The sequence below is a fragment of the Mirounga angustirostris genome, unplaced genomic scaffold (genome assembly GCF_029215605.1).
Source record: "Mirounga angustirostris isolate CCGP_5_RB_7025 unplaced genomic scaffold, mMirAng1.0.hap1 SCAF_5, whole genome shotgun sequence".
NCBI lineage: Eukaryota > Metazoa > Chordata > Mammalia > Carnivora > Phocidae > Mirounga > Mirounga angustirostris.
Genome location: NW_026991713.1, coordinates 14840937 through 14868588, shown reverse-complemented (window position 1 = coordinate 14868588; position 27652 = coordinate 14840937). Strand labels below are relative to the sequence as shown.

Genomic DNA, 27652 nt, shown 5'->3' with positions numbered 1-27652 from the left:
CAGTCCTAGAGGCTTCCTTCCCATTCCAGCTTCAGATTGCTGAGACTCCTCTGAGGTCTTACTTATGTGGAGCTGAAGTCCGCTCCTGGGAGCCACCACCACTACTCCTTCTTTTGCTCCTTGGGGCTTCTAGAATCAGTCCAATGCCTAATTCAGATGCAACCTTTCACTGTTTAAAAACAGCTGTAATTTACTGAGCAACTTCTGTGTGCCAGGCAGGTCTGCCGAGCACGTATTACCCCACTTCCAGTTGGGAACCCGGGGCTCATGTGACTTGCTGGGATTTGGCCACTGACCCAGTTGACTGGCAGCACCAGGATAAAAACCCAGAGCTGTCTGACTCCAGAGCCCTGCACTCTTGGAAATAGCTATCGATTTAACTTAGCAAACATGGACTTAGCACCTATTACTATGAAAATCCCTGTCCTTGATATCATAGGGGGAAACCTAAAGTAAATAAGCATGGTTAATAATTTCCAGGGCTCCCCATTCTAGTGACTTGGATAGTGGAGTCAACACCCAAGCATTGTGATAATGTGTACCTGGCTTTGGCTTGCAGGGTGGCTATTTCAGAAGAAAGTGACTTACATTTCATTCATTGCATGGTAGTACTCGGGGGACCCACCCCCACAGAATCCCTACCTGAGAAAGAAGGCTGTATCCGGGGAAGATAAAGGAGGGAGATGGACTTAGAAAGATGGAAGGCATGAAAGCGGTGTGTATAATCAGATTGGAGGAAAGCGAAGCTTCAACCTGGACACAACCCAGTGGCGAGCAGAGAGGAATACAGCAAGACTGAGGAGCTAGAAGCAGAATGAGAACAGGCATAAGGAACAGATGAGAAAAACCATGAGAACAGAGCCTGTGCACTAAGCATGTGTTTGGGGGCTCTGCCTTTAGGCAGTCTGTGGTATTGCTGCAGTTTGGGCTGGAGGGCCTAAAGGAAATGGACAGGACCCTGACAAAGTGAGGGGTTTGTGAGTGGACTTACCTTCCCGGTTGTGTTTTTCTTATCCTGATGTTTAAACTGGTAACAACTTAAGACCATATGCGTTAGGTGCCTGATGCACATGAAGATGCCTGAATGTATATCTTCCCCATGATTGTACTTCCACACCTGTGTTACCTGTTGTGCCCTCCGTGGCCCTTCGAGGAAGGACCAGTGGGCATTATCCTCACTGTCCAGGTGAGAGAGGGATCTAAGGGTTAGGTGACATCTTTGCCTCCTCCCCTCACCGCCGTGCACCCAGCTTCCATTCAGAACCAGTGCCCACACCCCAGCAAAATCCAGACATCCTGACCTGCTTGCCAGCCCGCATCCCTCCCCCTCCGAGAAGTGCTGTTTCTAGCCTGGCTGGGTCTCCCTTCCCCAGGCCAGGCTCATCCCTGGATGAGGTTTGCTTTGGTCCCTCCGGTTGGAAATTTCTCTGCCTGCCCTGGGGCTGGCCCTAGAACTCAACGCCTTCACCTGCTGATTTGGAGAGAAGCTGCAGGACCTCTCCTGAGGGGCCTAGACAGGTTGTGGTAGGCGGGGCGCGGACACACCCAGTCTTCTCACCACCTAGCAGATGAGCAGCCCTGGATATTGTGTGTGTGCAGATGGAGAGGCTTGAGCTGGAGCACTGTCCTGTTCAAGGAGTTTCAGAGTCCAGCCTACGAAATAGCCCTTTGGCATTTCCGTTTATTAAAATCAAAACCTCCCTTTCTAGTTTCTGTCATCTCTCCAGATTCTGCAAAATGTAAAATTGGTAACGTTTAGTTAGAGAAGTAAATTGCACATATGTTTTCTTCTCATGCATGTGGAGATCCCATAAATCTGCTAAATGGCCACATAGTTGTTTTTATGGGTACCAAAACTGCCTCTTTTTTGACCCTAGTCTTTTCCTTGATTTTTAAGGCTCTCCAGGAAGTTCTCTTTTCTTTCCTTCCTCTCTCCATGTTCCTTTTCTGTTCTCTTCTTACAGGGAAAATCTATCCCATTTCCATCCACTACCTTTTCAAAGGACCTCCCCATTCTACATGGTGACACTCTCTTTTTTACTTTATTATTCCAGTTATTCTGGGGGCTTTGGTATACTCTGACACAGATGATGCTTCTCTAATAATCATTTATAACTCATCTAACTCTGAAAAGGATTTCTGCTAGATTCACAATATGAGTGAGATATAACAGAACCACAAAACAAGGATAGCGATACAAAAACATATGTCATTAACACTAAAGAAGACCACCATACCAGGATAATCTCCCCTAAGGTTTATTATGGCAATTGAGTGCAAAATGGAGCTTTGAGTTTCCTGGCCTCCAAGGCAAAAAGGGAAACATGCACTATAAAGCTCATCATCTAATTTAAACACACACACAACATAATCTTTACCAAAAAACTGTTCACAGGAGGATCATTTCTGACTTTTAGCAAGTTCTATCCAGGGCTAATCCTCTTAGATCTTTCTGGTGATCTCAGTCACCTGGGGAGTTTTTTAAAACAATCTAGGGGTGCCAAGGGGGCTCAGTTGGTTAAGCATCCGATGCTTGGTTTCGGCTCAGGTCGTGATCTCAGAGTTGTCAGATCAGCCCCAAGTCAGGCAGAATCTGCTTCAGATTCCCCTTGCTCCCCCTCTGCCCGTCCCTTTTCTGTCTTCCTTGCACACTGGTCAGCACACGTGTGCTCCATCTCTCTCTCTCTCAGATAAATAAATAAAATCTTTAAAATAAAACCAATCTATAACCTGGTCTAGGCTTACATCTAGGGAAATTAGTGACTATGCTCAGGTCAGGGTCTTTTCGAGTCACATGGCCACATCTGTAAACAATAGCATTCATTACATAAAGTACCCCCTACCCTGCCCCAGAAGGCAAGTATGAAATCATGACCTTTTCCTACTTCAGCAGATCTTAGAGTTCAATTGGCCTGGCTTCCTCACTTCCTAGATGAGAAACTGAAGCTTCTCAATGTTCAATGACTTAGTCAATGCCACACTGTTCTTCCAAGAACCCATATAATGACTAAGCCCGTGGACCTTGGATTCGGGCCCACTTGAGATCAAATCCCAGCTCCGGCCCCATAGCTTTGGGATTCAATATCCCACCTAAATATGCTATATAAGTTCCTTAGCTTCTGAAGTTACTAAGCCTCCATCTGCTCATCTGTAATTAGGGATGATAATAGTAATTACCTTCCAAGGTTGTTTTTATAATTATATGTGGTAATATCCATTTAAGCTTTTTGCACAGAGCCCAGAACATTGTAAGCACCCGAGAAATGGTGGATGCTATAAAATCCTGATAATGATGATGATGATGATGATGATGATGATGATACAGATCATGATAATGGAAAAACTGGGTCAAAACTTAGGTTGCCTAATATCTACTGTATGTAACCCTCTTTCCACTACCCCATTCTACCAGGATTCCTGTCTGAAATTATACGGACCTGAAGGACATCCCTTAGAACAGCCCTACCTAATAGGGCAGCTGCTAGCCACGCATGGCTATTTAAAGTTAAATTAATTAAAATTGAATATAATTAGAATTTTAGCTGCTCGGTCACACCAGCTCCATTCCGAGTTTTCAGTAGTTGTGTATGGTTGGTGGCTGTCGTATTGGACAGCACGGATACAAGATGTTTGCATCATAGCAGAAAGGTCTTCTGGAAGCTGCCTTCGTGGCTTCTCCCGGCCCCCTTGCCACTTCCTAATGTTAGTATTTTTGTTATTCATGTATTTATTTCAAAATATTATGCTAGTGGGGCACCTGGGTGGCTCAGTCGGTTAAGCAACTGACTCTTGATCTCAGCTCAGGTCTTAATCTCAGGGTCGTGAGTTCAGGCCCCACGTTGGGATCCATGCTGGATGTGGAGTCTACTTTAAAATATATATATATTATGCTATCATCCTAAGCTAGAAGAAAAGGTTCTTTGGTCTCTTAAGTCTACTGGTGAGTACAGTTGACACCCACAGAACCTCAAGGATAAACAAGTCACCCGGCTGATCAGTACCAGGCTGTTCCAAAACACGCTTCTGACTCAGTCGGTCTAGGGTGCCCCAGGAGACCTGGGGAATCAGCTGTCTTAAGTCTGTGTTTCCATAGGGATCTGATTGATCAGGGCTGACGTATGAATTTAATCCGTCTTGTCATACTGCCAAATGCAGGGTAATGTGAGTTCAAAGGGTTTATTACAAGAGAACAAGAATATCATTTTCTCAAAACCACAGCCTGGTGGCGCGGACACCGAGGACAGCATAGGGGGAAACTCCTAGACCATGCTTGGTCTCCTCTTTTTAGCCCCTTTTTTGGTAGGGAAGAAAGAGATCGTGTTTTAAGATTGATCTGTTAATGGAATATTATTCAGCCATGAGAAAAAAAATAAAGAAAATCCTGCCATTTACAACAACATGGATGGACCTTGAGGGCATTATACTAAGTGAAATAAGTCAGACAGACAGAGATAAATACTGTGTGATCTCACATATATGTGGAATCTAAAACAGCTGAGCTTATAGAAACAGAGAGTGGATTGGTGGTTGCCAGGGTCTGGGGGATGGGGGAAATGGGGAGAGGCTAGTTAGTCAAAGGGTGCAAACCTCAGCTAGAAGATGAGTAAGTTCTGGAGATCTAATAATGTGCAACATAGTGACTATAGTTAGTTAACCATACCATCTTATGTACTTGCAAGTTGATAAGAGAGTAGATCTTAAATGTTCTCACCACAGAAAAGAAATAGTAATTTTCTGTGAGGTGATGGATGTGTGAACTAATCCTACCCTGGTAATCATTTTGCAGTTTCTAAGTATATGAAATCATCATGCTATACACCTCACATTTACACAATGTTACATGTCAATAACATCTCAGTAAAGCTGGGGAAAATAGCTAAAATAAAATAAAATTGATTTTATTTAAGTGATATATTTTATTTAAATATATCATGTTTCCTTGCAAGAGAACTTCTGCAAGGATCAAGACTTCCAGATATGTTTCTTTTTTTTTTTTTTAAGATTTTATTTATTTATTTGAGACAGAATGAGAGAGAAAGAGAGCACATGAGAGGGGGGAGGGTCAGAGGGAGAAGCAGGCTCCCCGCCAAGCAGGGAGCCCGATGCGGGACTCGATCCCGGGACTCCAGGATCATGACCTGAGCCGAAGGCAGTCGCTTGACCAACTGAGCCACCCAGGCGCCCAGCCCAAGAATCTTTCAAGTCAAGATGAGCTCAAAGCCATTGTCAGTATATTTTCACAAAGTTGATAAAGCAGCTCAACTTCCTATGACATAGTGTAAACCTTTAAATGAACAAACAATTCATTGTAACAAATATTTTAATACACGTAGCTTCAAGGATCAAATACAGCCTCAAGTTTCCCAGTTCGCAGTCTGTAGAGGATATCTATTAAAAGGGAAGGTTTTTGCCTCTTTTTGGTAAAGGGAAAAGAAACTCAAATCCATGGTGACACAATAATGGAAAAATACAGATTTAACTTAAACATTACGGGAAGTGATATTAGTGTCAGTTAAATTAGATTTGGTTCTGAGTGATTGAAAACCCAAATAGCAAATGTTTAAACCAGATAGAAGTTTATTTCTCATACAAAGTCTAGAAGTAAGAATCCAGGAGAGGTATGGCCACTGAAGCAATTGTCAGAAATCCAAGTCCTCCTGCTCTGTCATGTGGCTTCCACCTCTTGTCCGGTGTGGCTGCTTTAACACCAACCATCATGTCTACATTTTTGCCAGCAGAATGGAAGAAGACCAGAGAAAGTTGGGCTTCCTCCTTTTAGGGACCTTCCTAGAAGTCTCACAAGAAACTTCTGCCTATATAATTGTAAGAACCAGTCTCCAACTACAAGAGAGGCTGAAAAATGTGTGCTAGATGGTCATGAGCCCAGCTAACAATTGGGGGTTTTATTACTAGGGAAGAAGAGGAAAACATGCATAGAGGGACACCCAGTCGTCTCTGCCAGAGTATAAAAATATTCTCCATTAACTTTCTAAACAGTTACAGTGAACTTTTTGTTTTGCATTTTCAGAGGTGTTTTTGTCAATCCGTTCTTTTTTTTTTTTTTTTTAAGATATTTATTTAGAAAGCCAGAGGGTGTGAGCAGGGCCGGGGGCGGGGTGGGGGCAGGAAACAGAGGGAAAAGGAGAGCGAGAATCTCAAGCAGACTCCCTGCTGAGCGTGGAGCCTGATCCCAGGACTCTGAGATCACGACCTGAGCCAAAATCAAGAGATGGATGCCTAACCCATGGCACCACCTAGGTGCCCCGTTAATCCATTCTTGATGTTTCTTTTCAAATACTTTCTTTGTGTTTTTCCACTGCAGTCCTAACTGAGGAAAAATTAAAGTATTAGGAGTTTATATTTTTATTCCAGAAGTTACAAGGCCCTGTATGGTGTTTCCCCCTGTCTCTCTCCAGTGTTATCCTACCAGTCCACCTCCTCCACTGTGCTCTCTCCTCCACCTCAGCTCCAACCCCATCAAGCTGAATTCCCCCAAAGCGCTATGCCCTCCCTGCCTCTGGGCCTTTGCACGTGCTCTATCTTCTGCCTGGGAATGATAGAAAGCATGGCTACTAGCCCTGACTCTGGGTCTCACTGCTCCTTATAACTGTGTACCTGGAGGCAAGTTGTCTAATCTCTCTGTGCCTCTGTTTCACTACCTGTAGAATGAAGATGAGAATGGTACTTACTTTATGGCTCTTGTCATTATCAAACAAGCCAATAAAAGACAAATGCTCGATGGCAGTTGGCTTTGTTGAGCAGTTACTATGTGCTAAACACCTTACAGAGTTTCTCTTAATCTTCACAATCCCATGCGGTGGCCTGACGATTTCTCCCATTTTACATACAAGGAAACTGAGGCACAGAGAAGTTAAGCAACTTGCCCAAGTCCCACAGCTAGCGATTCATGGGCTCAAATGTAGGGCCTTCTGTTGTTAGAGTGCGTGCCCTTCCCCCCACACCAGCACCATACCGGCAGCGGGTTTCCTTTGTAAGGCTGTGTGCTGCCTTTTGCAGACTTTTATGATAATCCTTTTGGAAACAGGGTAACCCCTGCAGGCCCATCCCCCCATCCCTCCTTGGCCTCTCTGCCTGCGCCAGCCCAGGCCCTGCCCTTTTAGGCTTCTGGAGCCATTGCTCCCAGGATGTGAGGCTGGGCAGCCCTTGCCACCTCCCAAAAGTTGATCTTCTGTGCCCAGGCTGCTAGGAAGGTTCTGTCGCAGCCTCAAACAGAGCCTGCGGCTTCCCCACTTCTGAAGCCCTGGCCTCCCTCCCAGGGCCATTTATATCCCAGGCCCCATCATCATTCCACCCACTTGAGATCAGGTTCCCACCACAGAGGTTCTGTGCCCCTGAGCCAGGCCTGGCTGTGGTGCAGTCAGCAGCCCAGAGAGGAGAGGGACAGGCTGGTCTGTTGATCGTGGCGTGGTGTGCAAGGAAGGACCTCAGGACTGCCAAGGATCCTGCAGCTTGGAGCTGGCATTCTCCAGACATGAAGGGCTCAGCTTTGGTGGGCATCAGAAGCCCTGCAGAGAATGAACGAGGTGCAGAGATGCCCAGGGTAGTTGTCTCGGTAATGGCCGCCAAAGATACCAAGTCCTAATCTCTGCAACCTATAGTTTACAAAGAAAAAGCGTCTCTGCAGGTGTGATTTTAGTTAAGGGTCCTAATGTGGGGAATTAATCTGGATTATCTGAGTGGCCCGAAATCCAATCACACGTGTCCTTAGAGGAGAGAGAGAGAGAGATTTGACACAGATGATGACCAAGTGATGTAAAGACAGAGGCAGAGGGGCGCCTGGGTGGCTCAGTCGTTAAGCGTCTGCCTTCGGCTCAGGTCATGGTCCCAGGGTCCTGGGATCGAGCCCCGCATCGGGCTCCCTGCTCTGCGGGAAGCCTGCTTCTCCCTCTCCCACTCCCCCTGCTTGTGTTCCATCTCTCGCTGTGTCTCTCTGTCAGATAGATAGATAGATAGATAGATAGATAGATAGATAGATAGATAGATAATAACAAGACAGAGGCAGAGATGGAGAGATGGAGCCTCAGCCAGGGAATGTTGGCAACCACCAAAAGCCGGACGAGGCAAGCAATGAGCTCTCCCCTAGATCCTCTGGAGGGAGCACGGTCCTGCTGCCACCTTGATCTTGGACTTTTGGCCTCCAGCACTGTGAGAGAATACACTTCTGTTGTCTAAGCCACCAAGTTTGTGGTACCTTGTGACAGCAACCCCAGGAAACCGATACACCCAGCACGTGGGCAGGAACGCAGGAATATGCGTTTTAACCAGTTCCCCAGGGGGCTTTTTAGGCCCCACCACCGCCAAAATGAAGAACTAGGCAGAGTATGTAGACAGAAACTCTGAGAGAGCTGTGACTTCTTGCTCTCCATCATTGCTGCTCCTATCCTGTTCAAACTGTGGGAGACAGGACTGTGTGGGATGCTGGGGTGAGGGTGGGAACCTGCAGAGGAGCAGGGCTGAGTTATGGGGCAGGCAGCTAAGTGAGGGAGCCCCGTCCCCAGGGGAGCAGAGGCAGTCAGCTGGGGAACCTTCCTCCCCAGGATGGGAGGGGAGGTGACGGCGGGGCGAGGGTGCAGGGAGGAGACTGTTGTTCCTCATGTATCTTATTTGCTCCGCCTGAATCGTACCTCAACCCTCCACTTACAGCCCTCCACCACCCCCCCCCCCCGTCACCTGCTTCAGAACACGTGACAGGAAAGCCAAAGAAGTTTCCAAGGTCAGTCACAGGGGCCTGCTGGCACTGTTAGCAGAAGTCCCCTCCTCACCCAGCACCCCTTGGCCCTTGCCCCATTTTGGGGAACAGCCCCATTCGTGGGGCTGACTTTCATCCTCAAAGGACTCGTCCTGCTGGTACAAAATGGCTTGTTCTGCCCTAAAAGCACTGAGCCTACCCATGAGGCCTTTGTTTGTCCCCAAGCGGTGTGTCTGCGCACTCAGGATATTGGGAAGTGGTCTTTAGTGGGACCCAGCCCCCAGGCCTCCTCCCCACCCCAGCGACCATTTGCAATGATGAGGGGGCCCAATCCGCACAGAAAGAGGAGACTGCAAGGCTGATACCACAGCGCAAGTCTGAAGGCTGTGAGCTGGCAGAATCCTCCAGTCTTTGCAGCTCCTAAGGCCTCCAGCTGATCGGATGAGGCACACCCACCCGATGGAAGATAATCTGCTCTACTCAGAGTCCACTGATCTAAATGTTAATCTTATTTTAAAACATACCTTCCCTGGGCGCCTGGGTGGCTCAGTTGTTTAAGCGACTGCCTTCGGCTCAGGTCATGATCCTGGAGTCCCTGGATGAGTCCCGCATCGGGCTCCCTGCTCAGCGGGGAGCCTGCTTCTCTCTCTGCCCCTCCCCCCTCTCATGTGCTCTCTCTCTCTCATTCTCTCTGTCTCAAATAAATAAATAAATAAGCAAACAAACAAACAAACCTTCCCAGCAACATCCAGACGAGCGTTTGACCACGTCTGGGTACTGTGGCCTAGCCAAGTGGACATATAAAATCAACCATCACAAGATGTATTTTTTTTTTAAGTATTTACATTCCAGGATGATGATAAACACCGTCATGAATACCAAATACCTATTAGACAATGGAGTGGGTGCTTGGGTCAGAACAAACTCCCCAAGGCAGAAAGCGTCTGTTTCGTAAAGATTGCTGGGAGACTAAAGGAGAATCCTGGCGGGAGGCAGAAGCCTCCTCCCAGGATAAAACCCAGACACCTACTGTCCCAGCCTCCCTTGCTGCTGGTGCTTGCTCATGACCTAGGCTCACAAGAGCCTCGGGAGCTCCGGATCCAAGCGAGCTCCTTCTTCCGTTACGTTGTCTCCTGGGCCTCTCTGCCCTCTTGCAACTGTCTCACTTCTGGACTCACTTTGTCCTCTTTAAACATAAGAGAATTCACCCTCCCTGGTTTCTGGCTTGAGTCATAATACCTCTGTAGGGTCTGGTTATTCAAACTGTGGTCCATATATGGCCTGGAAGCTTGTTACCAATGCAGAATCTCGGGCCCTGCCCCAGATCCACTGAATCAAGACCCACGTTGTAACAAGATCCCAGGCAATTCCTATGCACATTCATGTTCTAGAAGCACTGACTTCCAGCACACCCCTTGGCTTCTCTCACTCCAGGCCCTTCTGCAGGAACCACGCTCAAGGCCAGTCTGACCATACTCTGCACAGCAGGGCTGTCACTGTAGGAAAAGTCACTTCTGACCTCTGCATCTCCTTAGCTCTCGTGCCCACAAATACAGTGAGATTACAGTGAATATTGCTATGGAAACCAGCCTTGGCTACTGTCTACTATCAATTTTGCTGCTTTTCCTTCACTCCCTGTGTCTCTGGAATTACGAGCTTCCTAAACCACAGTCGAACATCTAAATTCCTCTCTAGCCTGAGACTGAACAAATAACAGAGATGGGAAGTCAAGGCCAGACAGTTTATCAAGGAAAGCCATAGTAACTGCAGAGGTTTGCTTTGATTTAAAAAGAGTGGTGTTCTGTGTAGCAAGACTTTTCCTCCACCAGCGGAAAGACGCTTGAGTGATGCCGGAAACCGCGCCAGTGACGCTGGTGAGCGTAGCTACCACCTATGGAACAGGGGCCAGGTTAGAACAGGACCATCCCATCCAATTCTGGCAATAACCCTCTGTATTCGTTTCCTGTGGGTGCTGTAAAAAAAAAAAAAGAAAAAGAAAAAGAAAGTTGCCCCCAATGTGAAGACTTAAAATAATACAAATGTATCATCTTACAGTTCAGGAGGTCGGACGTTCGAAATCAGTTTTACTGGGCTAAAAGGAAGGTGTCCGCAGGGCTGGGGCCTTCTGGAAGCTCCAGGGGAGAATCCCTTTGCCTTTTGTAGTTTCTGGAGGCACCTGCATCCCTCGGGCTCATGGCCCCTTTCCTGCATCCGTCCAGCTACTTCCTTCTGTCCTCACATCTCCTACTCCCTCCTTGGACCTCCCCGCCCCCCTCTGCTGAGGACCCTTGTGATTGCATTTAGGGCCCACCTGGATCATTCCAGATAGGCTTCACTTCTCAAAAATCCTTAACTTAGAATCCCATGTGCGAAGTCCATTTTGCCAGATAAGTGACATTCACAGGTTCTAGGGATTAGGATGTGGACATCTTGAGGGGGGGTCATTCCAGATAGCCTTCGCTTCTCAAAAATCCTTAACTTAGAATCCCATGTGCGAAGTCCATTTTGCCAGATAAGTGACATTCACAGGTTCTAGGGATTAGGATGTGGACATCTTGAGGGGGGGTATTATTCAGCCCACCTCGCCCTGTTAAGTAGGTACTGGTATTATTCCCATTTTCCTGATGAGAAACCTCAGGCACAGCAACTGACACACCTTGTTCAAGGTCACACAGCTGGAAGGTAGAGGAGCTGGAATCCAGCTCTTGGTCAGCCTCTCTCCAAAGCCCGAGTTTCTAACCCTGCCCTCTGCATGGCACGGCCTCCAGATGGATTTGAACTCATCCACTGTGGTCAATAGGAAATGAATGGACATCTACCAGCTCTCTAAAGAGCTTGAACTTCCAAATGAAGCGTGTCTGCCATAGACTAAAACCTCCAGGGCAGGGCGGGACTTAAACCACAGGTGTACTGGTCTGCCGGGGCTTCCCTAACAAATTAACACAGGCTAGGTGCCTTGAACAAAGGGAACGTATTTTCTCACCGCACTGGAGGCTGGAAGTCCAAGGTCAAGGTGTCAGCAGGGTTGGTTTTTTTTCTGAGGTCTCCCTCCTTGGCTTGCCGATGGCTGCCATCTTGCTGCCCCCTTTCACATGGGTGCCCCACACCTTGGTGGCTCTCTCTGTGTCCTCATCTCCTCTTCTTATGAGGATATCCATCATGCTGAATTAGGGCCCAGCATAATGGCCTCATTTTAATAGCTACATTCTGAGGTCCTGGGGATTAGGGCTTCAACATAAGCATTTTGAGGGGATACAGGTCAGCCCATACCAACAGGTATTCTCTGACCTTAGGAACGAGGCAGTTTAGAGGTGTCTGAGGTGAATTCCAGAGCCCCGTGGATGCCTTCATTCTCAGCATAAATGCTGGTTCTTCATTCTTCATCAGCATTTTCCGCCCTAACCCGCAGTGACCCTATCAGTCCCCCTGGCTTTGTAATCATATTAATTTCCTGGGGCTGTTGTGACGAGTTACCACAACCTGGTGGATTAAAACAACACACGTTTGTTCTACAGCTCCAGGGGTCAGTAGTCCCAAATTATTTCCACTTGGCCAAAATCAAGGTGTCCATAAAGCTGTGTTCTTCTGGAGGCTCTGAGGGAAGAATCCATTTCCTCATCTTTTCCAGCTTCTAGGGCTGCACTTCTTGGCTTGTGCCTCCTTCCTCCATCTTCGAAGCCAGCAATGGAGCATCTTGTTTCAGGGTCACCTGTGTCAAATCTCCCTGTTTCCCTTTCATAAGGACCCTTGTGATTGCATTTAGGGCCCAGCTGGATAATCCAGGGTAATCTTCCCTTCCCAAGATCTTAATTGAATTACATCAGCAAGAGTCTCTTTTGCCATCAACATTGACAGGTTCCAAGGAATAGGACTTGATGTCTTTGGGGGCTATTATTCAGCCTACCACAGTGACCCTTCCTCACTTATGTCCTGGCCACCCCATTGCCCTGGAGGGCCAAAATAGGACATGATGCACGTGAAAGCCTTGGTGAGCTGCAAAGGATTTTCTGCCTCAGGACCTTTGCACAGTCTGTTACTGCTGCCTGGAACATCCATCTCTCTGCACACACATTCACATATGACCAGTTCCTTCACATCTTTGAGGTTTTGTTACCTTCTCAGAGAGGCCTTCCCTACCTCAGCCCGGTTTTTTCCCTATCCCAGCACCCTGACACTAATCACAGTTTGTAATTGCTTATTGCTTACTGGCTTATGTGTTCCTTATCTGTGTCCCTGTTAGACTGTTAGTTCTGTGAGAACAAGGACCTGATAAGTCCTGTTCTCTACCCTGTCTCCAGCTCCTGGAAGCGTGCCTACAACATGGGTGGCTCCCTAAAGGATTGTTAGATGAATGAGTGAGGTTAACAGATGACATTTCATCAGTTACACACCCATGGCCAGGTTTGGGTTTTCTTCTTGGGGTACTACCTCTGGGTATGACTGTGGCTCACTATTCTCCAGATGCAACCATGACCTCTTTGTCGAGGGTCCTGTTTTCTAATCTCTCCAAAGCTTTCTGTCCCCATCCCTAGGACCTTCATGGGCATCTCCCCATCTTCAGGGCTTCTTCCTAAGCCCCCAGGAAGCTGGCTTTTCAGTGTACTCAAAGAATTTTAGAGGAGGAAGAAACCAAAAGACCCAGGGTCGGCCAACTATGACCCGTTGTGACTTTTTGTATAAAGTTTTCTTGGAATGTGGCAAGGTTCTTTCGTGTGCATATTGTCTGGGGCTGCTTTCCCACTATCATGGCAGAGTTCAGTAGTTGAGACGGAGACTAGATGGCCCAGAAAACCTAACATATTTACTATTCGGCCTTTTACAGAAAAGGTTTGCTGACCCCTGAAATAGACCTTCTGATCCAAGCCCATCCACTTTACAGACGAAGACACTGAGAGCCTAAACATTTGCAGACCAGAGCCAGAGTCCTACTGTGAGCTCTTTCTTGGCAGATTCAGGACTGGAATCCAGTTCTGCAGAATCCCAAACAAACCAGGCTTCTCCCACATCCCGTAGCATCCTCCTTAGCACCCAGCCCCTCCCCAACCGAACTCCCTTTCAATTCTGAGTGGTCACCCCCGCCCCACCAGCTTTCTCTTCACTGTTTCAAAAAGGCTCCACCCATGCATGTTCTCCATCTCCCACTGGAATCTGGGCCCAACAACCTTCCTGAGCTGACTTGCTCTCTTGACTCTGCAAGAAGCCCACCCAGGCTTTGCTCTTCCCTTCGGGAATCCCTGGTCCTAACCCCACAGACCTCCTGTTTGAACACCACAGCAAAGATTTCGACAGCCACTGCCCTGATAGAGTGGACGGTGTCCCTCCCCTGCTCTGTTCACCTCAGGCCACCCGCTTGGGGTTCTCAAACCCAGCTTGCTCCAGAATGCCCAGAGGAGCTTATTTAGAATGCACATGCCCAGGCCCCAGCCCAGACTTGTTGAACCAAAACTCTGGGGGGGTGACTTGAGGCCTTCAGAATTTTCACACACACACACCCATGATTCTGGCATTGAGCACAGTCTCAGAACCACTTCATGAAGTCGTGGGCTTCCCAACCGTCCTCTAGGCGTTAGTCACTGAAGACAACTTCAGAACAAAGTCAGTAGCCAGTGGAACATTGTTCCCTTTAAAATACATAGGGAGAGGGCACCTGGGTGGCTCAGATGGTTAAGCGTCTGCCTTTGGCTCAGGTCATGATCCCAGGGTCCTGGGATCGAGTCCCACATCAGGCTCCCTGCTCCTTGGGAACCTGCTTCTCCCTCTGCCTCTCTCTCTCTGTCTCTCATGAATAAATAAATAAAATCTTTTAAAAAAATAATAAAATAAAATAAAATACATAGGGAGAATGCAGTCTTTCTCCTTCAGCTTTCTCCACCCTCTCCTTAACTCAAGGCCCTAGAATTCTTTCCCATATCCAGTGCCCCCCAAAGAAACATCACACTTTTTCCCTGCCTCTGAATAGACGAGATAAGATTTTTAAATGAGTTGCTGGCAAACAATTCATGAGCTTATAAACTATTGAAGTCGGGGTGATGAAGAGAAGGCAACGTTGAAAGGAGAACAGGTACACAGAAAATTCCAGAAGAGGCTGGAATCCTGGGGTTCAGGGTTTCTTATTCTGGTGTTCACTAGCTGTCTTGGTACAGGTGTGATCCTGAAGGCAGCAGGGCCTCGTTCTCTCCTCTTCAGGCTTCCTCAGGAGCTGGCGGCGTGCCCTGGGCCTCAGCACCTCACAGAAAGGGCGGCACCCGAAGGGCAGTGTGCGGGGGAGACACAGCCCCCCAGCGACAGGAAGTTGGGGGCCATGCTTCAGGGGCACTGAGCAAAGGAAAGGCAGCATGGGGTGGTGGGTGCCGCCTCCGAGGAGGAGAATTCTCCCAGAGGAGAGTTCTCTGAGCGCTCGGGGCTGGTTTCTACGGTGATGGAGACATGGTGACAAAAATAAGTCTTGCTCACCTGAGACAGTAGAATCCAATTCAATTTCAAGACAGTGTGTGTTTATTGAGTGCCTGATTCGGTTTAGGTGATGGAGAGAATGAGAGAATGAAGGCGACAGCCCAAGCAGCAGGCTGACTCGGCCAGAAATTCCCTGGGAGACTGCCCCACAGGTCCATGGGGCCAGAAGCTCAATTGCATCCATTTCACCCAGTAGGAAATTGGTAAATCTTAGTCTGTCTTGTGAACAAATATTTATTAAGGGCTTCCAGCCTCCCAGGGCTGTACTGGGGCTGTGGCTGGATCAGTGAACCTAGCAGATCTGGGTCCCTACCCCAATGGACTTTACATTCAACTGGGGCATTGGCAAGGCCAGGGGGTAAAGCCAGTGGGGTGGGGTCCGCCATGGGAGGGGTCCACATAGGATGGATCATCAGGAGAAATGTTTAGGGTAAGGTAGGATTTGCACTGTGGTTTGAAGGTTAAGTGGGGTGTGGATTTTTAAAGGGCTGGAGGCCTTATAGACTGGGGACTGAGCTGCGTGGTCGAGAATGAAAATGTCGCACCAGCAATGGTCTATGACCAGATCAGCGGCTCTGCTGGGGGTGCATGCTGGGAAGTTAGACAAGAGAATGTCGGTATCACATGGGGTTATGGCACCAAACTATGTACTCGAACATCTTGGGTTCGACTCCCAGCTCTTGCACTTGCTAACCTTGTGATCCAGGGCATGCTACTTAACCTCAATAAACTTCATTCTCCTGATCTAGAAAACAGGCATAATCGTAACTAGCTCGTTCGTTGGTCCCAAGCATTTAGATGAGATCATGAGTGAGATCAGTTGAGATGAATGTAAAAGGCTTATTTAGCTGTCGAATATTAACATTGGAGAAACAGCTCACTCTCTAGGCAAACCAGAACTCACTACTAAAAACTCGGTTTGGGAGCTCGTGACACCTGCATACTGTGGGGGTTGGCTGCCTGGTCAACCCTTCCTTTACCACCTTCTGTCCATCCCACGGCAGCCATGCTGGACTGAATGGCAGCACTGGGGTCAGGATGAGACAGGAGAGGTGCCTCGAACACATTTGCATGGCCTGGCCTCCTTCAGTTTTGCGCCCTAGGCACCGCACTTGCCTCACCCAGGCAGGGGCTCTGCTGAACCTAGGAAACCTTGTTGGTCGACACAGTACATTTCTCAAAGTGTGTTCCTTGGTCTATTTAAGTCAGTATCGTAGAGGCCACTTCTTAAAATTATATTCATGGACCTGTCACAGTCAGCCTCTCTGGAGATAAGGACAGGGGATTTGCATTTTAACACACACACACACACACACACTCACGGGATTCCCAGCCCCTCTACCCATACAGTACCTTAGAGCAGAAGTTCTGTGAGTGCGGCCTCAGACCAGCAGCATCAGCATTGCCCAGGAACTCATGAGAAATACAGATTTTTGTCCACCTCCCCAATCGACTGAAACAGACACTCTAGGGGTGGAGCCCAGCAATTTCTATTTTAACAAGCCCTCCAGGTAATTCTGATTCACATTAAATTCACATGGGGGAGGTTTTAAAAACTACCAATATCCAGCCCCATCCTAGATGAATTAAATCAGAATTCCTTCAAAAGCTCCCCCACCACGTCTGCCTTCGGCTCAGGTCATGATCCCAGCATCCTGCGATCCAGTCCCACGTCGGGCTCCCAGCTCAGTGGGGAGCCTGCTTCTCCCTCTCCCCCTGCCTGCTGCTCTGCCTACTTGTGCTCTATCTCTCTGTGAAATAAATAAATAAAATCTTTAAAAAAAAAAAAAAAAAAACCTCCCCCACCACAGGGGCGCCTGGGTGGTTCGGCTCAGGTCATGATCCCAGGATCCTGCATCGGGCGGGCTCCCTGCTTGATGGGAAGTCTGCTTCTCCCTCTCCAACTCCCCCTACTTGTGTTCCCTCTCTCTCTGTGTCTCTCTCTCTCAAAAAATAAATTAAAATCTTTAAAAATAATAATAATAAAAGCTCTCCCACCAACTCAGTAATCCTAATGGGAGGACATAGTTTATGATGATCACTGGAAGAAACAGGAAGTTGGCACAAATGTATGGCATTACAAAGTATATGGTTCAGCCTTGGGCATTGTCTCAGTTAATTCTTGCAACAAGCTGCCCCCTGCTGTGGCCTCATTAGCCTGTGAAGAACCTGAGGCTCCCAGAGCTTCAGGGGCTTGGCACCCCCCCCCCCCACTCCCCAACAAGGGCAGTTTTGCTGGCCTTGACTGGGCATCCACCTGGCCTGGATCTCAGGGAAGACTGCCTGTCCACTTGGCTCTTTGCACCTTTTCCAGGTGCTAAAACAGCCTGTTGGCAGCCCAGTGCTCAGGCAGAACTGGGGCTGGGAGAACTCCACAAAGGGAGCGTGGGGAGACAGGAAGAGAGAGTTGGAGGACACCTTAGGGTTGGGCCCAGAATGGGGAGCCCCAAGGACTCATCACCCCAGGCGTTTTGGGGGGTTTTCTACTAAGGCCTGCCCCTGTGCTTGGTGCTTTAAGTGAGCCATCTCCTGTGTGTTCACATGATCTCTGAGGGAGATAACACTCCCAGGATCGTCACATGGTATCCCTGCTTTGCAGATGAGGAAACTGAGGCCCAAAGACTCTGGAGAGCCTGCCCCGGGGTCACCGGTGGGGTCACCGGTGGGGTCACCGGTGCGATCAGGATGTCTGCGACGGCTCTCCCACCACTCCGGACATCAGAGGCAGGGTCCCCGGGGAAAGCGGGGGCGGGGGGGGCAGACGGGGGGTGCTGGGGACCGGCGAGGAAGGGGTGGGGCTGAGCCGGCAGCCCCCGCCACCCGGCCGCCCTAACTGTCTCCCGTCCTCCCGCGCAGACCCTTCCTCGTGCTGCCGCCGCTGATGGAGTGGATCCGGGTGGCCGTGGCGCACGCCGGCCATCGCCGCAGCTTCTCCATGGACAGCGACGACGTCCGCCAGGCGGCCCGGCTGCTTCTGCCCGGCGTGGACTGCGAGCCGCGCCAGCTCAGGTAGGGCCGGGCCGGGCCGGAGCCCCGCGAGCGAGGGGCGCCCCTCAGGGGGGAGAGCGGGCCCCGCCGGCCGCGCGCAGGCCTCGGGGCGCGGCGCCCCCCCTTCCCGCCAGCCGGAGCCCCGCCCCGCGCTGGGCGCCCCGCGGACCGTGCGGGCTCGGCCGTCGTAGTGACAGCCGCGGGGCTGGCGAGCAGCGGGTCCCTGGACTGGCGGGGCAGAGGGAGGACAGGAGCAGGGCTGCGTGGGAATGCACCGGTTCTCCGAGGACCAGATAACCGTGTGCTGCTTTCTATTCCCCTTCTTTCTGCTCTCATTCTGCTCCTCTCCCTCCCGCCTTCTTCCCTCCCCCGCAAGAAATGCCGGGCTTCCTGTAGTTTCTGACAACACCTTGCAGGGGACAGTTGCTGGCTGAGAAAGAGCATAGCTCTGCTTCTTTGCATACGTGGGGATGGCTTGGCTCACTCTTTCCTAGGTCTGTATCCACATCTCCCCTCCTTCAGGCTGGGAATTCTTCTTGGGCCACTCAGGGGCCCCGTACTTGGGGGCTCATTTTTACCCAAAGCAAAAGACGCAAAAGAAGTACAATTACTCACTCCTGCTGAGTCCAAACCTGGGTCTAAATGCAAAAAGCAGGAAGCTGGGGGCTGTGTGTGCACTGTCTGGACTCCTTGTGCTGTCTTTCAGGGGTCGTGGTCACCATCTCCTTTCTTTTTTTCCCAGCTTTGTTGAGATACAGTTGATATCACATTGTGGAGGTTTTAGATGTACAAGGTGTTGATTTGATACATTGAAATATTGCACAGTGATGACCACCACAGCTTTAGCTCCCATCTCCGTCCTGTTACACAGTAACCGTTTCTTTTTTGTGGGCAGAACATTTAAGACCCACTCTCTTAGCAACTTTTGGGTGTATAGGATACAGTATTTTTAGCTATAATCCCCATGCTGTACATGAGTCCCAGAACTTATTCATCTTATAACAGGAGGTGTGTACCCTTGGACCAACATCTCCCCATTTCCCCCACCCACCTGCCCCTGGCAACCACCATTCTACTCTCCGTTTCTCTGAGCTCAATTTAAATTCCACATATAAGTCTCTGTCTGTCTGCCTTATTTAACTTAGCATAATGCCCTCAAGGTCCATCCAAGCTGTTGCAAATGGTAGGGTTTCCTTCTTTCTCATGACTGAATAATATTCCATTATGTACATAAATATTTTTTCACATCTACTTTATCCATTCATCCATTGACAGACACTGCGGTTGTTTCCATATCTTGACTATTGTGACTAATGCTGCAGTTGAACGTGGGGGTGCAGATGTGTCTTTGAAATCCTGTTTTCGTTTCCTTTGGAGAGAAACCCAGAAGTGGGATTACTGGATCATAGGGTAGTTTATTTTTCTTTTTTTTTGAGGAACTTTCATACTGTTTTCTCTGGTGGAATGGTGGCTGTACCAATATACATTTCCACCAACAGTGCACGAGGATTCCCTTTTCTCCACGTCCTCACCAACACTTGTTATTTCTTAGCTTTTTGAAGAGAGCCATTCTAACAGGCGTGCAGTGATAGCTCCTTGTGGTTTTGATTTGCACTTCTCAGCATCTGGAGTTTCTAAACAGTTTTGGGGGAGGTTTCATTCAGTTTGTGAGGTCTCTGAGTTCCTTGAGTGTCCATGTCCCTGGGTGTAATGCTTCTGAGCTGTTTGGGGGTCTGTAGCCCTGGGTGTGAGATCTTCGAATTGCTGAGAAGTCTGTGTCACAGTGTCTGTGGGCTGTTGGCAGGTCTGTGCTCACATTTTGAGCTGTCTGGCAACTTGAGGATCTGTGCCCCAGGTGTGAAGTCTCCCAGCTATTTGGTGTGGTCTGTGCAGGGTTGGAAGTCCCTAGGTTCCTTGTGGGTTCTACATCCTGGATTGCTGGTCTCTGAACTCAGAGTACAAGTTCTCTGAGCTGTTGAAAGGGTCTTTATCAATGTGTAAGATCTCTTGGCTGGTTGGAGTCTTTGTTCTTGGGGGCCCTGAACTGGCTAGCTGTTTCCCAGGGTGTGAGGTCTCTGGCTGTTTGGGAATTTGTATTCTTGGTGTATGGTATACAAGATAGTTTTGGGTATGTGTCCAAAATATGTCTGTCCGCAGGTCTCTGCTCTGTTTCTATATCTATCTTCAGATTGTGAGGTTCTGGAAGCATTTGGGGAGTCTGTATCCAGAGTATCTCATCCCGAACACTTGGGTATCTGTGTTCACTGGAGTGAATCCCTTGAGCCATCTGTCGGTCTCCGTTTACAAGCTGTGTGGGCATCTCTGTCTAGAGTATGAGAGCTGAGAAGTTTGGGTGTCTGTGTCCAAGGCATGGGTTGTCTGAGTGGTTTGAGGGTCCTCATCTCAGAGTTTGAGGTCTCCAAGTTGTTTGTTAAATGTTTAATGTCCATCTGCTGTTGGGGATTTGTGCTGATGAGTGGGGTTTCTGAACTTTTTTGGTGATCTGTGTTTCAAGGTGTGAGTCTAAAATATGTACAGAACTCATACAACTCAATAACAAAAAACCAAACAATCTGATTATAAAACGGTCAGAGGATCTGAATAGACATTTCCCCAAAGAAGAAATGTCGAGAGATGTTCAACATCACTCATCATCGAGAAAATGCGAGTCAAAACCACAATGAGAGATCACCTCACACCTGTCAGAATGACTGTTATTAAAAGACAAGAAACAACAAGTGTTGGCGAGGATGTGGAGAAAGGAGAACGCTCATGCACTGTTGATGGGAATGCAAACTGGTGCAGCTGCTGTGGAAAACAGTATGGAGCTTCCTCAAAAAATTAAAAATAGAACCACTTTATGATCCAGCAGTTCCATCTGAAGAACACAAAAACACTAATTGGAAAAGATACATGCACCCCTGTGTTTATTGCACATTGTTTACACTGGCTAAGATATGGAAACACCCTGTGTCTATCGATGGATGAATGAATAAAGATGTGGCAAATATATATATATATGGTGGAATACTACTTAGCATAAAACCCAGTGAAATCTTGCCATTTACAACAACATGGATGGACCTTGAGGGTATTATGCTAAGTGAAATAAGTCAGACAGAGAAAGACAAATACTGCAGGATTTCACTCATATGTGGAATCTAAAAAAGCCAAAACAACAACAACAACAAAAACCCAGACTCATAGATACAAAGAACAGATTGGTGGTTGCCAGAGGAGAGGGGAATGGGGCAGTGGGCAAAATGGGTGAAGGGGATTAAGAAGTACAGACTTCTAGTTATAAAATAAATAAGTCATGAGGATCGGGAATATGTTCAGTAATACTTACGAACTTGTAAGGTGACCGATGGTAACTAGACTTCTGGTGGTGATCATTTCACAATGTATACAAATGTCAAATCACTATTGGGTACATCTAAAACTAATATAATACCATACATCAATTATGTCTCAATAAAGAAAAATAAATTTTTAAGACACCTTAGGACAGATGTCTTCAAAGATTTAAGAAGCCTCACACGCTAAACACACTCGAGATACTTCAGACTCAAACTTTGCAAGCCACACCCTAAGTGAGTTCAGAGACCTCACACCTTGAATACAGAACCCCAGATGCCATAGATGCAAACCTTGGACCACAGACCCTCAGAGAGGTTAGAGACTTCACACCTGAACACACACCATCAAAGACTTCCGACTCCTACATAATCACCATTTTCAAATCCCAGCTGCACCTCCAATGAGGAAATGCCCTTCCTCTGAAATTCATCTAGCCCAATCATGTGACCAGGCTGCAGAGATTTCCACCCTTCCAGGATCTGACTGGGGTCTGCAAGGAAAGGGAGGGTTTGCAGCATAAAACAGAGCCCCCTGAAGACCCAGAGGCGCCCCTCCACCCGGGACCACGCAGGGGGCTGATCTAAGTTATCATTGCTGGCATTTGTTGAATACTTACTGTATGCTGGGCTCCTTGAAGTGCTTTACACGGATTAATTAATATCTAATATTTCCCAAACCTTATGAGGTGGATACTGTTATCATGCCCACTTTATAAATAAGGAAACTGAGGCACAGATAGGTTAAATAACATGCCCGAGGTCATAGGACTAGTAAGTGATGAAGCCAGGATATGGATTCAGGTGGCCCAGACCTCCAGGCCCACAGTCCTAACCACTGAGTTGTACTCTCCTTGGGTTTCTGTCTAGGCTGTCTAGGCAGTTTCTACCTGCACGGCCATTCCTTATACCTTGCCACCTGGAATAACAGCATGTCTTGGGGGGAGGCTAAGGAGCAGTCATTTATTGAGCACCTACTGTGTGCTAGTTATCAATTACAGGAGGAGATTTACATTCATTACTTGTCTCCTTTAATCCCTGAGGCAGCCTCCTGAGGTGAGTATCATCTTCCCATTTTACAGATTAGGAAACTGTTGGGGGGACAATTTATAGATGGAGGTACCAGAGATGAGGTCCTCGTGGCTCATACTCCAAAGCCCATCCTCTGCCCACAAGACTCCCCTGCTGCCTCTTTCCCAGAAGTGGCACCTTACCTGCAGGCTCTCTCCCACCACCTCACCTGCTGTCCCCAGCTCGAGTCGGAGCTGTCCTCAAGGCTCTAGCTCTTCTCTTTGCAACAGTCCTGAGTCTGCTGGGTGGCAGGGAAAGTAAGATGTTTCCTTAACTGTGGCTGTCCAAGTATTCCTTCTTGTTTGTCGTGCTCTCAAGAGACTCCTTAGCTTAAAGGTTAGGAGATTGGGCTCCAGAGTCCCATTGTCTAGATCCAAATCCCACCGCCGTGGTTAATTAGCTGTGCATCTTTGGGCAAGCTAGTTACCCTCTCTGGACCTTTGTTTTCCAACCCATAACATGTCCATTATGAAAACAGCCCCCCTCAGAGGTTGATACAGGCACAAAGTGGGGCCAAGAACATGAGACACTTGTGCAGACAAGGCCTAAAAGGAAGAAAGTGCTCACGACATGGTCTTTATTAGCTAGCATTGCCCCAGGCCTCTCCTATCCCTGCAATAACAATGGAGACTCGTACCTATGTATTGCTTTATAATTCTTTTTTTTAAGATTGTACTTATTTAATTAAGAGAGAGAGAGAACAAGCTATGGGGGGGGGAGGTGGCAAAGGGAAAGGGAGAAGCAGACTCCCCACTGAGTAGGGAGCCCGGTGCTGGGCTTGATCCTAGGACCCCAGGATCATGACCTGAGCTGAAGGCAGACACTTAATCGACTGAGCCGTGCAGGTGCCCCACATTGCTTTATAATTCTTAAAGGCTCTTAACATTTTCTCATGTGAACTTCAAACCAGATACTGTTGTTATCCAGGAAAGTAGTGCTGTCCCATTTTACAGAGGAAGAAATCAAGGCCCAGCAAGATTAGGTAACTCTCCCAGCATCACACGGATACTAAGTGACAGGGTTAAGAGCCCAGACACCCAGAGATACAACCAATTTTTCTGGTTCCCCAACCATAGACCTAGACTCAGCCCTCTTCAAGGATGCTAACGACCCTCTTCCAGATGCTTCTTTTCCTTGTTGCAATTCTGTAGACTGAGCATGAGCTTCCAGGGGCCACTGTCCATCTCTGTGCCCCTCGTCCAGCATGGAGCTCTTACTGGTATCCAGGACGCAAGCATGATGCCCTGGCAGGCCAGAATGCACACATGGATAGCGGGGAAACAAAAGAAGTCAGTTCCATTCAGTCTCCAGGCTATTTTTAGTCCTTTAGCTCTCAATTCTTGACTCCTTTGTCTCCAGAATCATGATTGATGTGTAGAAGACGTACTCATCGACTGGCCCAGCTGAATGTTCAAGTTTGGAAATCATTTTTGAAGAGAAAAAGAAAATACAGTATTTCATTAGTTTTCCTAAATAGTAAGTGTTGTAAAACTCAGAAATTCCATTAACTAGACTAAATTCAGTACATGACGGATGCACCAGTTTAAAAAAAAAAGACTATTTTTCAGTCTAGGCAACTTACAGACACATCTATACATATATTTTCCCACCTCAGTTCATGTGACCTGAAGCAGGAATTGCTGTCTCCAGTCTGCAGGAAGTTTTGCTCATTCAGATATCCAACAAAGAGGTATTGGACACCTACTCTGTGCCTGGCACTCGGTCTTCATGGCGCGCAGTCCCCAACAATTGTGCAAGGCAGGCTTTATTATCCCATTTTACAGATAGGAAGGCTGAGGCTCACTGAGGCTGTGGAAATCGTCTGAGGTCACACAGCTACTCTGAGGCACGTGAGTTCTAGAATGGAGGACTTGGCGAGGGAAGGTAACAACACAGTCTCCTTGTCGCCCTCCCCTCCCCACTCCCAGACATTCATCCTCCCAGTTGCCAGGTAGGCTCTTAATTCTGGGCTGGGCTGAGCAGAGCTCAGAGCTTGAAGCTCGCCTCTCTCAATAAACAGCCCTAGAAAGGGGCGGGTCCTTGGATGTTCTAACAAATTCAGGAACTTGGGATCTTGGTGTTGGCGGCTAGTGTCGTGACTATTAGCACATATAATTGCCTACCAGCTGGCTGGGGTGTCCTGGTGGGAGGCAGCCTGGGACACCAGCTGGGACAGAACAACCGAGTCAAGGATTCTCAGGTCTGATGCTAGTGCAGCCATTGATTTTCAGAGCGACCTTGGCCGAATGCAGCCTGCAGCCCGAGCGCTTCTTTTGTCTTTATTCAGCTATGGTAAAGCCTCACCATGGTGATCGGGTTTATTCAAAAGGAACACCATTTGATGGGACTGCAGTCTGTAAGCTGACAGGGGTGACCCATTTACTCTTCCTTAATTAAAGTATCAGATAATCTAAACCTGGGACATTCGGCCTTTTCTTTTTTTCTTTTCCCTCTCCTTTGGGAGGGGGGAGGGGAGGCAGTAGAATAAAGGAAAGAACAAATAAGACATCCTGGCGGGGTTTGTACATTTTCTTATTAATAATTGGTCTTGAAACATTTTAGAAATACAAAGACCAAATACTGTTTGTTTCCCCGTATTTGTAAGAGGCAGTTTTTCTGCTCCAGGGTAGGGCTGTATTAAAATAATGATAATAAGGCGAGTTCTCAAATCCTAACTTAGCTGATAAACAGCACCTACCAACAGGATTTGGGGGTTGTTAGAACCACGAGCTCGCTCCAGGAAATGGCTGCCCTTTTTGCAAAGAGTGTCTCTTAAATTCAAACCAGATTTTGAGCTGTCCCAAAATGGGTAAGTTTGGGAGTGGTACAGTGCAAAGGGTATCAGGATAGGATACCAGGGTCATCATTATGTTCTTTCCTTCACTCTTTCATTGTATTTATTGAGCACCTACTAGGTGCCAAACCCCACTCTAGATGCTCTCATCTGGGTCTGCTGCTTTGTAACAGGTGACCTTGGGCAAGTCACTTCACCCGCCTCATGGGATGAGATTCATTCCCTGTAAAGATGGGGGTGACAGCTGCTTCATGGGGTGGGGAACCCTAGAAGGGAGTTGAGTATGAATTTAACGAATTGCACCAGAGCTTGATCTGCTACTTTTAACCCTCCTCAGTTCTCCTGGACACCTTTTGAGGTTAACAGGCTTTGTCATTTGTCCAGTTTGGGTCAAACTAGGTTCTAAGGTGAAGGTTGCACCACAACAGTACCTGTCTTAAGATTCTGGTACCTTGGGCGCCTGGGTGGCTCAGTTGGTTAAGCGACTGCCTTCAGCTCAGGTCACGATCCCAGGGTCCTGGGATCGAGTCCCGCATCGGGCTCTCTGCTCCTTGGGAGCCTGCTTCTCCCTCTGCCTCTCTCTCTCTGTCTCTCATGAATAAATAAATAAAATCTTAAAAAAAAAAAAAAAAAGATTCTGGTACCTTGGGGCGCCTGGGTGGCTCAGTTGGTTAAGCGACTGCCTTTGGCTCAGGTCATGATCCTGGAGTCCTGGGATCGAGTCCCACATCGGGCTCCCTGCTTAGCAGGGTGTCTGCTTCTCCCTCTGACCCTCCCCCCTCTCATGGTCTCTGTCTCTCATTCTCTCTCTCTCAAATAAATAAAATCTTCAAAAAAAAAAAAAAAAGATTCTGGTACCTTCCACCCAGCCCTATAATGACAGCTGGGAGTTTGGGTTCGTTTACCAAACATGTATGGGGTGCTGATGGTCGGCCAGTCCCCATGGGGAGCATAGGGACACCACATCAGGGCCACAGCATCTGGTGGTCACCGAGTCACCTAGAAGACAGACCTCATCCTGCTAGAGCTGTTGGCCCTCATTCCTATAAGAAGAGGATCAGCCGGATGAGGGGAGTTCTGGCTCTTGATGTCAGAAGGAGAGATGCTCTCCATCGTCCTCCCCGCGTCTGTATGGAGCCAGGCCTTGTTCTGGGCACAGAGACCCCAGGACTGAGGCACCACTGGGGAGACGCGGACAGCAACAAATGGGCAAGGTGATTTCAGAGTCTGAGTGCTACAAAGAAAGTGAACCTGTGTGGGGCAGATAGGAATTGAGGAGGCGTTCAGAGAGCACCTTGGGCTCCAAAGGGGAAAGACAGTGTGACGCTCCTGCTTTATTTAAGGGTACACTTGCTATCATGGCAGGAGACCCTGGAGGAAGAAGGGAGGGGATCTGGAGGCACATCCACAGCAGCCATTCCCCTCAGTCACTTCCACATCAACCCCTGAATCCGGCCCTGGGGCCTCCCCCGTCTGTCCCTCAGAAGGTCATGGAGGTGGAGCACCTGGGCCCCGGCGTGGCTCCGTGGGCCCTGGAAGGCTCCCCAGCCTCTCACAGAGTCAGAAGTCACTCTCTCTCTCCTTCCTTGGAATGCCCTTGTCCTTGCCTGGCTCCGGAAAATTCCTCAGCTCCCCGCAGCCTCTTGGGCTGGGCCGGGCTGAAGGTGCAGCCACAGAGTCCCAGCCGCCTCCTCAGTCCAGTGGGCATGAAATCCGTGCTGCAGGCCCCATGGTGACCCCAGCGAGCCTCCACCGCCCCACACTAATGTCAGTGCATTAGCGCCTCCTGGAAGACAAACCTGCCCTCGCCCTGATCCCAGGAGAGTCACCGTGGGGCTCCCCTGTCCTCCCCTAACGGCGCCGGGGTCAGGCCATGAAGCCTGCTCCGGGAGCTGAGCTAGCAGGGCGGTCCTGCCCTCCGCAGGTGCACACCGAACACCTACCGTGTGGCTGTCGCACCATCTGGGGGTGGCAGGGGGCAGGACAGAGAGGTCTCCAAGTAATTACAGAAAAATGTGCTAACTCTTCAAATATAGGGCAGTCCAGACCGCGCCCCAGGAGGGCTAGAAAGGCAGGAGGTGCCCTTTGATGTGAATGCTGCAGAATGAACAGACTGATCAGGTAGAGAAGGTGAAGAGAGCAGAGGAAGGGAAGTCCGTCCGCACAGGGGGAACCGCGTACGCCTCCAGTTGGGAGCGTGTGTTGGAGGAAACGAGGAATTCAGGCCATTCGAGCACCACGGCTCTGAGCCGCCTCCTGGGGGCCAGGCCCCGAACCAGG

The 27652-nt window shown here is 48.6% G+C and overlaps 1 protein-coding gene across 2 annotated transcripts in view; it reads left to right on the top strand.

Moving 5' to 3' along the window:
- Positions 1–27652, top strand: part of ABTB3 (ankyrin repeat and BTB domain containing 3) — a 304103-nt gene that overhangs the window by 209513 nt on the left and 66938 nt on the right. For both annotated transcript variants that reach the window (XM_064590666.1, XM_064590665.1), the window contains exon 4: positions 18020–18172. In XM_064590666.1, coding sequence (XP_064446736.1) covers positions 18020–18172 — 153 coding nt within the window. The remainder of the gene's footprint in view (positions 1–18019; positions 18173–27652) is intronic.